The following is a 12,541-nucleotide window of genomic DNA, read 5'->3' on the forward strand; positions in this document are numbered from 1 at the left end:
GATTTCATCACATCCTGTTACAACAAGTCACATGTTCTAAACAAAAGGAGACACAATTTACACAAAACTTTTATTAGTTTGTTTCAACAACAGAATCGTGTGTGTGGTCCCGATCAGCTGACTGATGGCTGATAATAAAATATCAGTCAGTACACCTGGATAAGCTCTGCCCACTCTGCCACAGGCCACACCCCGTTCGCTTGCACATTGCTTGGTGAGGATTTCCAGTCCCAGACCCTCAGTGGGATGTTCCAGGAGGCGCCATAGTTTGCTGTCACGTAGTCAAGCGTCTCACATGGAACACGCACTTTCAGCTCAAGAAGCTCCGCCCAGCACAGCGAGAAGCGTGGAAAGATGTACCTGGAGATAAGAAAAAAAAAAAAAAAAATTTAACCTGCGGCAGGGTTGACAAAGTGACCTGACAGATGGTAATGACTTTACGTAGCAATAAACGGCATGACGATTACGCCGTCTGTACAAATATTTAAGGTGAAAGGATTTTACTTGAACTTCCTGCCACTCTTTGCCTGCGTCCCGCCATTCCACATGATATCACCGTTGTCGTAGAAGAAAAAAATGTCCAGCTTCACATCTTCAATCAGAAATGACAGCTCCAGACTGTCCTCCACCTTTTACAATAAAACACCCGCTTTCAGAATAAAAGACAGAAAACTAAACTTCACAATAAAATGATTTCAGAATAAAGGAGGTAACTAAGGGTGCATTCTAAAAGTTCATGTTTCTGTGAAAGTTTCCTCACTAAGAGACATGACTCCAAACACTAGCATCCTCTACGAAAGGAGAGGAGCAAATGTGTCCTATAATTCACTGCAAACAACCATCCAACCATTTATGAAAACACTGACATAATCGAAGTGGGTGGGATCGACTTTGATGTTCCTTCTAACTGCATTTTCCATTTTATCCATAACCTGTGGATATATTTATAGTTTTTATCAGCAGCTGTTAAATTCACAGCTAAACTCTGAACATCAAGCTGCTGGAATATAAATTTGATGTTGTTGCTGCATGAAGAAAGTAGAACAGTGAGTTCAAGATTATGATTTATAATAAATGATCAAAGAGTGTTTAAGGTTCTGTATGATCACTGTTGTATTACAGTCTTTAGGATTCATGTTTACTTCAGGTCAGCTGGGATCGGTTACGATGGAGGGAATTTTACAGAAATCCTTAACAGGCTGGAGGAAACAAAATAAATATACAGAGGGTAAAATAAGTAATTTAAGTAAGTTCAAAGTAAATATATTTCTGAAGGTCAAATCAAATCAAATCAAATCAAATCAAATCACTTTTATTGTCACATCACATGTGCAGGCACACTGGCACAGCACATGCGAGTGAAATTCTTGTGTGCGAGCCCCACAAGCAACAGAGATGTGCAAGCACAACAACACAAACGAGCAAAATACAAGAATGGCCGACCTGAAACTAATAAATATATGTACAATATATAATAGTGTATGCATTTCTGGATGTGTATACTAAATATTTTCGTGTGTGTGTGTGTGTGTATACACATTTTTACAGATTAAATAGTAAAAAACAAAAACAAACAATAATAATAATAATAATAATAATAATAAAATATATAAAATATACAGAGTTGAATATGTGCAAAACAAGTGGCGTTTATATACAGTATGGAGTGCATAATGTTGAAGTTCCAGTAGTGAAGCTGAGGTGTCTATGACGTGTTCAGCAGTCTGATGGCCTGATGGTGCAATTGATATTAAATTCTCACCAGATGTGAGTGATCAGAATCAGAATCAGAATCAGAATCAGAAAGGGGTTTATTGCCAAATGTTGAGCAGGTTTACAACATTAGGAAATTGCTGCGGTGCTTCAGTGCAAACATAGTGTCACAAATAGCACTTAAATAGACATGAAAAAATAAAAGTAGGAATAAGAATTAAAAGTGCTACATAGAAAGATATGTGCATGAGATATACATGAGATATATACATGAGAATAAGAATTAAGAGTGCTACGTAGATAGATATATACATGAGTGCAGGTGGTGATCAGTGCCAAACATGGAATGATGCAGTGAACACAAGGTAGGGTCATGTGATAGTGGCGGGAACAGTCATACGGTTATTGTTCATGTGTCCAACAGCAGAGGGGAAGAAACTGTTCTTATGGCGAGAGGTTCTGGTGCGAATGGACCGGAGCCTCCTGCCTGAGGGTAGCAGGTCAAACAGATAACCCATCCAATCCACACATGCAAAGGAATCAAACCATAGATGTCCATAAATATGTGTAATAATGATAAATGACACAGAGAAAATAAATGAAGACACTCACTGGAATTTGATTAATACTTTATACAAAGCCTTTGTTGGTGATCACAGCTTCATATTCAGCTTCTCCTGTATGGAGAAACTAGTCGCAGCATTGCTCGGGTGTGATTTTGGTCCATTCTTCCACACAAACAGTCTTCAAACCCTGAAGGTTCCGTGGGTCCCGTCTATGAACTTTGACCTTGAGTTCTTTTCAGTTGGTTGAGGTCAGCTGATTGGCTGGGCCATTCCAGTGGCGTTATTTCCTATCTCTGACACCAGCTGAGAGTTTTCTTTCGTCTCGTTTCATCTTCATCATCCTGGTAGATGGCAGCAGATTTTTATCAGAAATTTCTCTGTACATTTTTCCATTCATCCTTCCTTCAGTTATATGAAGTCTGTCAGTGCTGTATGCTGAAAAGGAGCCCCACACCACGATGTTCCCAACTCCAAACATCTATATTAGTGTTCTGGGGGTGATATATAGTTCCTTTTGACCTCCAAACGTACGATGATGTTAAAACGCATTATGGCATCCAAAGAGTTTAATTTTGGACTCATCTGACCAGACATAAGATAGACTTTATTAGTCCCACGGATGGAAAATTCATTGTTACAGCAGAAAAGCAGATAGGCCAGGAATAAATAAAGAGATTTAGATCATTTAGATAAAAATATCAAGTCAAATCAAGTCAAGTGGCTTTACTGTCATTTCAAGCATGTGCAGTGGTACAGTACACAGTGACACGAGACAGCGTTCCTCCAAGATCATGGTGCCACATGATCTTGGAGTAAAATCAAAACAGTACTACATAAAGTGCAAGTGTGAAAAACTGCAAAAAACAGTGCAACACCAGACAGAAAAGAATGATACAGACACAAGACAGTGCAATAGACAGTGGGTTGTGCAAAAAGACTGAGCACTGTGCAAAAAAGCAAAAGCAACAACCTATGTATGTAATTCATGTATGAAGGTGTGTGAGGTGTGTCTGCATATGCCATTGTGCAGGTAATGTAGTGACGTGTGTGAAGGTACAGTGGGGCAAAAAAGTATTTAGTCAGCCACCGATTGTGCAAGTTCCCCCACTTAAAATGATGACAGAGGTCAGTAATTTGCACCAGAGGTACACTTCAACTGTGAGAGACAGAATGTGAAAAAAAAAATCCATGAATTCACATGGTAGGATTTGTAAAGAATTTATTCGTAAATTAGGGTGGAAAATAAGTATTTGGTCACCTCAAACAAGGAAAATCTCTGGCTCTCACAGACCTGTAACGTCTTCTGTAAGAAGCTTTTCTGTCCCCCACTCGTTACCTGTATGAATGGCACCTGTTTGAACTCATCATCTGTATAAAAGACACCTGTCCACAGCCTCAAACAGTCAGACTCCAAACTCTGCCATGGCCAAGACCAAAGAGCTTTCGAAGGACACCAGGAAAAGTATTGTAGACCTGCACCAGACTGGGAAGAGTGAATCTACAATAGGCAAGCAGCTTGGTGTGAAAAAATCAACTGTGGGAGCAATCATCAGAAAATGGAAGACATACAAGACCACTGATAATCTCCCTCGATCTGGGGCTCCACGCAAGATCTCATCCCGTGGGGTCAAAATGATCATGAGAACGGTGAGCAAAGATCCCAGAACCACATGGGGGGACCTGGTGAATGACCTGCAGAGAGCTGGGACCAAAGTAACAAAGGTCACCATCAGTAACACACTACAACGGCAGGGAATCAAATCCCGCAGTGCCAGACGTGTTCCGCTGCTGAAGCCAGTGCATGTCCAGGCCCGTCTGAAGTTTGCCAGAGAGCACATGGATGATACAGCAGAGGATTGGGAGAATGTCATGTGGTCAGATGAAACCAAAGTAGAACTTTTTGGTATAAACTCAACTCGTCGTGTTTGGAGGAAGAAGAATACTGAGTTGCATCCCAAGAACACCATACCTACTGTGAAGCATGGGGGTGGAAACATCATGCTATGGGGCTGTTTTTCTGCCAAGGGGACAGGACGACTGATCCGTGTTAAGGACAGAATGAATGGGGCCATGTATCGTGAGATTTTGAGCCAAAACCTCCTTCCATCAGTGAGAACTTTGAAGATGAAACGAGGCTGGGTCTTCCAACATGACAATGATCCAAAACACACCGCCCGGGCAACAAAGGAGTGGCTCCGTAAGAAGCATTTGAAAGTCCTGGAGTGGCCTAGCCAGTCTCCAGACCTCAACCCCATAGAAAATCTGTGGCGGGAGTTGAAAGTCCGTGTTGCTCGGCGACAGCCCCAAAACATCACTGCTCTCGAGAAGATCTGCATGGAGGAATGGGCCAAAATACCAGCTACTGTGTGTGCAAACCTGGTAAAGACCTATAGTAGACGTTTGACCTCTGTTATTGCCAACAAAGGTTATGTTACAAAGTATTGAGTTGTATTTTTGTTATTGACCAAATACTTATTTTCCACCCTAATTTACGAATAAATTCTTTACAAATCCTACCATGTGAATTCATGGATTTTTTTTTCACATTCTGTCTCTCACAGTTGAAGTGTACCTCTGGTGCAAATTACTGACCTCTGTCATCATTTTAGGTGGGGGAACTTGCACAATCGGTGGCTGACTAAATACTTTTTTGCCCCACTGTATGTGTGTGTGTCAGTCCAGTCACTGAGTGTAATGGAGGTAGTTATGGAGCTGGTGATGAGGGACCAGGAGAGGGTCTCCGCCAGGTGAACACTAAGGAATTTGGTGCTCTTGACAACCTCCAGAGAGGATTCATTGATGTTAAGTGGACAGTGATCTCACCATGCTCTCCTGAAGTCGACAATTATCTCTTTTGTTTTGTCCACGTTCAGAGACAGGTTGTTGACTCTGCAACAGTCCGTTAGCTTCTGCACCTCCTCTCTGTATGCTGACTCATTGCTTTTGCTGATGAGACCCACCACAGTCCTGTCATCAGCGAAACTGACGATTTGGTTTGAACTGTGCATTGCTGCACAGTCGTGAGTCAGCAAAGTGAACAGCAGTGGGATGAGCACACAGCCCCGAGGGGCTCTAGTGCTCATTGTGGTGGTGATGGAAATGCAGTTACCGATCTGGACTGTCTGAGGCCTCTCCATGAGAAAGTCCAGGATCCAGTTGCAGAACGAAGTGTTCAGGTCCAGCAGGCTCAGTTTTCCAGTCAGGTGTTGAGGAATGATTGTGTTGAATGCTGAAGTGAAATCTATGAACAGCATTCGTACATACATGTCCTTATTGTCCAGGTGAGTGAGAGCCAGATGTAGGGTGGTGGCGATGGCATCATCTGTTGACCGGTTGGGGCGATAAGTGAACTGGAGTGGGTCCAGCAGTGAGCTCACTTGCAGCTGAAGATGAGCAAGGACTAGCCTCTCCAGGATCTTTATCAGATGTGATGTCAGAGCCACCGGCCTATAGCTGTTGAAGTCCTTTGGCTGTGGCCTCTTGGAAACTGACACCACACAAGATGTTTTCCACAGCTGTGGCATTCTACCAAGCTTCAGGCTCAGGCTAAAGATGTATTGAGTTATCCTGCATTGGACTTGAGAAGCCGTCTGCCGAGCTGATGCCATCTGGACCAGGCTTCCAGATGGAGTCAGCAATGGAGTCTTCCATGATGAGCGTTTATATGCGCCACAGCGTTTTAGTGCATTACTTATCGTTTTCTTTGAAACAATCATACCTGCTGATTCAGGTCTTTCTGTAGCTCTCCACAGGAGCCCCATGGCTCTTGAACAACTCTTCTGATTCTGATTTTTTTTTTTCACTCCCCTGTCTGAAATCTTGCAGGGAGCACCTGCTCGCAGCCGGTTTATGGTGAAATTATGTTCTTTCCATTTCCGGACATTGGGCCCAACAGTACTCAATGGAACCGTTATTTTTAGAAATTCATCAGTATGTTTATGCAACAATAAGGTTATGATGGTCTTGGGAGACCTCACTGATTTTACCCATCATGAGATGTTTCTGTGTGACAACTTGATAATTGGGCACCTTTTATTAGCCATCATTCGGGACTGATTGAGCTGATATTAATTTGCACTAAGTGGCAGGATTGACTTATAATCACTGATAGATTTTAGCTGCTGTCTTGAATCTCCCTGCCTTTTTACACATCCCTCTCTTCACGTGTTCAATACTTTTCCCTGTGTCACTTCTCATTTTTACACATAATTTATGGACGTCTATGTTTCCATGTGTGGATTGGATGGATTATTACTGACATCTGGTGAGAATTTCAGAAGACAAACATTATTTACCGTTATATTATGAGAAGTCCCAGTTGTGACAGCTGTATGTATAAGTGCATCACTTGGTAGTTTTAACAGCATAGTGCACTTTTATCTGTTACAGATTCAGCAGAGAGAAGTCACTCGCTGTGTGAACACTGCTGAGAAAGAGCAGCCAAGTTCAGGTCATTTCTGCTGTTTCATGGAAGCATTTACCAAGGAGCAATAAGTGGGCTCGCCTCTAAACACTCAGCATGAAGAAGTTAGTGAATCTGTTCCTCCTTCTTTAAAATTCCAGCCTTTCTAATGAAAAATGAATGATTTTCACATGTTTACATTACCTCCATAAAACAACAGAACACGTTGTGGAGACGTAACGCATGCTTTGTAGTCCATCTTTTGCACATTGTCAATATAGCGGACATGCGTCATCACGACGTTAAGAAATGAGTGTGAGCTCGTTCAAATCCTCAGCACACCACTTTTCTCTTTTTCTAAGTCCTCAGTAATTCTCCTACCCACTTTTCCTTGAGCTCGATGAAAAGAGGTTAGGAACAGGAGATAGTAGGTACTTTTTGGAACACACCCTAAACTTCACAATAAGACAGGTTGTAAGAATAAAAGACAGATTTTGCAGTAGATGTTTGAAGCTGGTGACTGAAGATGAAGCATGAAAAAGTTTTTGGTGTTAGAAGTAGAAAAAAGAAGAAACTCAGACAGTAAAAGATAAAAATAAAGATTTTGGACCTTTCCAAACTTGTGTTTCAGCGTCAGGCCGGCGTCTGTGAACGCTGCGATGATGTCAGGCCTGTAGTCGGCGATGAAGATGCCAATGTCGACGTCACGGCTGTATGAGATGATGCTGCACTGCCTGAACCAGCCTGGAGAAGGTGACACAGACAGACAGGTGTGAGGATGGGATTACCTGCACACACTGAATCAATTAGTCTTTTTGACTGAGGTGCAACTTCCTCAGATGTGATTTACCTGGATGTTTAAACCACAGATAATAAGGCATGTGACCCTGATTACAGGTGATGTCAGCACAAACTATGGATGTCATACAGCAGTTTGACCTCTGTGTGACCCTATAGTAGCACACCTGAGTGAATCACTGGTTACATGCTCCTCCACAGGAGTTTTAACAGGAACAGGTAGACAACCTACAGTCAGAGGTTCTGACGTTGGAAGCAGGAAGTCATCAGCATACCTGACACACCTGTTGTAAACGTTATAAGTGACAGTGACCTCTGTGTTTCACTTCCTGTCTCCGAGGCGGTAACCTGCTCTATTTTAGTCCAGTCATGCGAGTCTCACTCTTGCTTAGTGCTCCGACAGGCGCTGCATACACCTGTGTATGTTTCACAATAAAAAACGCCAAAAGAACTTGAGAGATTTCAGCGGTTTACCCAGGGTCACCATGGCGAGGTCGCTGCATGTCTAATCTGTGGTGGACACACTTCCTGATGTAGCCCTCGAGGGATTCTTGTTTCCCAGAATCAAACACAAATATGACTGATAACAGGAAATCAGGAAATCAACCAGTGCCAAAATAAAAGCCTGCTTAAAAAAACAACAACAAAAAAGCAGAGAGAGATTATAGCAAACCATCGACTCAGGAGGGGAAGGCGGTGCTGTACCTGCACTGACTATAGTGTGGGTGGAGCGCTGCTGACTTCGACTGAGAATATTGTCGGGCAGTGGAAAGGAATACTTCGAGGACCTCCTTAATCCCACTGAGCTGCATCAGGCATAGCAGCATGCAGTTTTTCTACATTGTGACGATGTAATTTTGATCATGTCAAAGTGAAAGAGGCCATACAGTCCTTATACGACCGTTGCAGAAGCCTGGTCCGCATAGCAGGCAAGAAGTCGGACTTGTTCCTGGTGGGTGATGGGCTCCGCCAGGGCTGCCCTTTGTCACCGATTCTGTTCATAACAGGATTTCTAGGCATAGCAAAGGGGCGGAAGGCTTTCGCTTGGGTGGTCTCAGGATCTCATCTCTGCTTTTTGCAGATGATGTGGTCCTGTTGGATTCATCGGGTGATGGCCTCCAGCACGCCTTGGAACGGTTCACAGCCGAGTGTGAAGTGGTGGGAATGAGATTCAGCACCTCCAAATCTGAGGCTACGGTCCTCAACTGGAAAAGGGTGGATTGCCCACTCCCGGTCAGGAATGAGACCCTGCCCCAAGTGGAGGAGTTTAAGTATTTCGGGTCTTCTTCACGAGTGACGGGAGAAGGGAGCGGGAGATCGACAGACGGATTGGTGCTGCGGCCGCAGTGATGTGGACGCTGTACCGGTCTGTTGTGGTGAAGAGAGAGCTCAGTGTAAAAGTGAAGCTCTCAATTTATGAGATTGATCTGCGTCCCTACCATCACCTATGGTCACAAGCTGTGGGTTGAAAGAACGAGCGACAAGCTGGAGGAGGTGACTGGGGAGAGGGAGGTCTGGGCTTCTCTGCTTGGGCTGCTGCCCCTGCGACTTGGCCCCGAATAAGCGGAAGAAGATGGATGGATGGATGAAAGTTTGCTGAACCTGTACAAGTGAGTCAGGAGGTAGAGTTACCCAGGCAGGTACCGCTGCTGAGCCAGAACGGAACGTCAAGGCGAGTGAGCGTTCGAGCCGTCAAATGAAGCAACGCCTTTGCTTTTCTCCGGAAATCCACCGCCGCCGCAGACGAGTCGTCAGGGTAGAGCTGCAGAGAAGTAGTCGCATGACAAGAAAAAGGAAGTTTTAAAAAAAGATTTGTTTATAATATTTTTCATTTCCTCTTTCTCCCCTCTTTTTACAATAAAAAGAAGCGTTCATTCTGACCTGCAAGAAATTGCGAGCATCACGGTAACGGCACTCTAGGAAGCGGGCGTGTTTCTGCTGGGCCAGAAAATGGGAAATGTTTCGCGGGACTCGAACGTCCAGGCCATCAAGGACGGTCAGGATGAGCTGCGGCCTGCAGAGGACGTCACATGACAGGAAGTTCATTAGTGCGTTTTTTTTTTGTCTCATTTACTCACATAACATAGTCATGTGATGTCAGCACCTGTCATAGGCTCCAGCGTAGCGCCCATAGTCGAGCACTTTGAAGGCAGCAAAGCTTCGGTCTGCGTCCCCTTTGAGGCGCAGCGCTCCATGCCACAGGTAATTCCCGCTGCGCTCATACAGGAAGACCACCTGCAAGGAGCACAGGTCACATCGTCAGCTGTTTTGTCACCTGAATCAGATCGTCACCACATCTGGCCACATCCACCTGAATGACATGATTGTGGAGGCGGAACAAGAAGTGCAGGGGAATGTCCTCTCCTGATAGGGTGTCCAGGCTGGCGAGTCGAGGGTCCACTCCCCGCAGCTCCATCACCTCAAAGCCTTTCTGCTCAGCTGCCAATAGGAAGCCGGGCTGACGGACAAACAAACAATTACAGTTTTAAAAACTTTATTTAAACTCAAGTTCTGCATTTTCTCACGCTCTGAAGACAACAAACAAGTCACTCACATCATACTTCCATTGGTTGGCCTGCAGAGCGAATGACATGACGGCTCGGCCTGTGCACAGAAAGCCGCAGTGCGGTTCGCGCACCAGCCGGTCACGCTGCCGCAAAGCATCCTGGGAGAGCAGTGCCAGCACGGCGGTGTCAGTGAGGAACAGTGGCAGCTTGAAGTGCTGCACTAACGCTAGAAACTTCTTCACCACCTGCTGCAGGGAGGAACAAAGCAACTGTTACCGTGGTAACCATGGTCAGGTCAGGAAGGAGGAGTTAAAACATTTAACAATTAAGTATAAAACAAGCTAATTTTAGGAGCCACAATAGAAGTTTACACATTGTACAAATTTCATGACTCACATCTACATCTTGTGTAAGAGAAGCGAGATGTAAGATGTAAGATTTGTTTTAAATGTATCTGAAAAGTTCTTCACCTTTATTTAAGAGAGGAACGTCATGTGCAAGTGGAAAGACATAGAGAGCTGCATCAGGCATAGCAGCATGCAGTTTTTCTACCTTGTGACGATGTAATTTTGATCATTTCAAAGTGAAAGTTTAAATCTGAATTGCTAACAATTGATGTTAAGCTAACAGCAGCTAGCATCAGATCTGACTTACCCATTGGACTTGGCTAGCGGTCAGGTGGCCTGGAGTCAGGTGACCTGCTGGGCGGAAGATGTGAGAGCCAGGCTGCTGCAGGAGAATAGAAGAAAACAGGGTCACCACAACGGTCATGCTCCCGCATGACTTACCTTCAGAGGCTGACGCTGCCTGTCTGGACCTTGGGGGTGTCGTGGCTAAAAGATCAACCTTAAGACTGTCACATGTCCTGATGGAGGGTTAAATACTCACACGTGTGACAAGGTTACTGTAATTCGAGCACATAGATGATTCAGGATCTCTTCATGAGTAATGTTCATGCACAGGTAATGTCAGCGTACAGGTGAGATGGAACACATAGGCAGCATGATTATGATGAAGATCATCTTCGCCAGAAGATGTTTCCTGATTGGCTGAATTTAACCTAAAATATTTTAACTTCACGTTCAGGTACAGATACCTGATAGCATTTACAAGGCTGTTATAACTAAAGTTAACCTTACTGCAGTAAAGGAATCTCAGGTGTGCTCCTTTCTCTCTTTACCTGCCTCTGAACACAAACCTGTACGGCAGCTTCAGGAACGACCCATTTTACGTTCATCATCTAAACTCTACCTAAGGAAGACTGTGCCCTGCTGTAGACTCCACCCCCACTGAAAAGCTGTCCTTTCACCTGTCACTTGTGCAGGTGTGTTTACCTGTGTCTGCTCTGCACAGACACAAAAACATTAAACTCATAATTATAATTTGAGACGTGGTGTGGTTCCTATAATCCTGACTTCACAAATGCAACTGAAACAGCTAGTGCACAGATTAGGATTATATTCTGAAAGGGCAGAGGGCTTTGAGCTTTAATGGTTCATTAGTGACATCACAAACCTTCAGATTAGGTCACACTGGGAGCCTCTCACATCACACAAAAGCGTTTACACGGCTATGGCTCACCTTGCTGACGTACTTCCGGTAGTAGTGCAGCTGGAATAGCAGGAACACGGAGCTGCTAACGATGAGCAGCGCTAACACGGCCGTCCGGTTCACACGAAGCATCCGGAAACGGGGCCCGTCACCGCGCTTCTCATGACGCCAGAACCGAGCTCGAGGCACGAGGGAGCGGCACGAAAATACTCAGAGCACCGCGAAAATCACCAAGCCGTCTGCGGCCGCCGCCATATTTAAAAGGGCTCACTTCCTGCGCGGCCTTTCACAGTAAAAGCCCAAAACCTTTCTGCTGTGATTTTCAGAGGGAAAAAAAGCTGAAATAGTCTATTCCCGGAAGGAAACATGAAGAATTAAATATGACAGCTGTGGTGTTTTAAACTGTTTTATCCACATAGCATGAAAATAGGATTTTTCTTCATCAACACACTGAATATTTATCAGCATCGATTTTTAATCGTTAAATTTCCAAACCAAAACTACTTTCAATCAAAACTAAAATAGCCGATTGAGCCAAAAATTATCTTAAGGTACAGGATACAGACTAAAACAAGTGAACTAAAACAGAAAAATATCAGTTCTTTTAGTTTTTTCAGTCTGGTCAGACTTGTAATCACGACTAGCCTGAGCAGATGAGCTCATAAACACTGTGAGCACCATCATGTTTACAGCAAAAATAATCATGTTTACAACCTGATACACAAAATGCTCTGGTCTCTATAGAAAATAATCGTGAGATAATTTACCCATTCACAACAACTGTACAGTGAGAGGATGATTTTATAACTCACCTGGATTAAAGTTTCCATTATTAGGGGCGTGGTTAATGTTGACATTGGTTTCTGTAGCTGATTTTTCCCTCTTTCTTAAGGACTTTCAGATCCTGTAGTGTTTTTAGGTCTCATACTTCTTCTTCTGTTCAGTTTTCTCAAATTTTTAAGGACGCACTGCACACTATGCTGAGATACGCCAAGTTTCAGCTA

General features: G+C 43.9%; 1 protein-coding gene across 4 annotated transcripts; it reads right to left on the reverse strand.

Moving 5' to 3' along the window:
* Positions 1–56: 56 nt before the first annotated feature.
* fktn (fukutin) lies at positions 57–11,817 on the reverse strand. Of its 4 annotated transcripts, none has more exons than XM_040026773.1 (10): positions 11,568–11,817; positions 10,641–10,712; positions 10,034–10,231; positions 9,791–9,937; positions 9,584–9,714; positions 9,361–9,493; positions 9,112–9,241; positions 7,292–7,425; positions 505–629; positions 57–360 (listed from the first exon to the last, which is right to left on the reverse strand). In XM_040026773.1, exons 1-10 carry the CDS (start codon positions 11,667–11,669, stop codon positions 147–149), a joined length of 1,386 nt encoding a protein of 461 aa, XP_039882707.1. In that variant the 5' UTR covers positions 11,670–11,817; the 3' UTR covers positions 57–146. The 4 variants fall into 4 exon arrangements, with proteins under 4 accessions (XP_039882707.1, XP_039882705.1, XP_039882706.1 ...); XM_040026771.1 differs by having other exon boundaries at positions 10,034–10,234; positions 11,568–11,816; XM_040026772.1 differs by having other exon boundaries at positions 10,641–10,715; positions 11,568–11,816.
* Positions 11,818–12,541: the final 724 nt, after the last annotated feature.

Source organism: Simochromis diagramma, unplaced genomic scaffold (genome assembly GCF_900408965.1).
Source record: "Simochromis diagramma unplaced genomic scaffold, fSimDia1.1 OVJJ01000293.1, whole genome shotgun sequence".
Classification (NCBI taxonomy): domain Eukaryota; kingdom Metazoa; phylum Chordata; class Actinopteri; order Cichliformes; family Cichlidae; genus Simochromis; species Simochromis diagramma.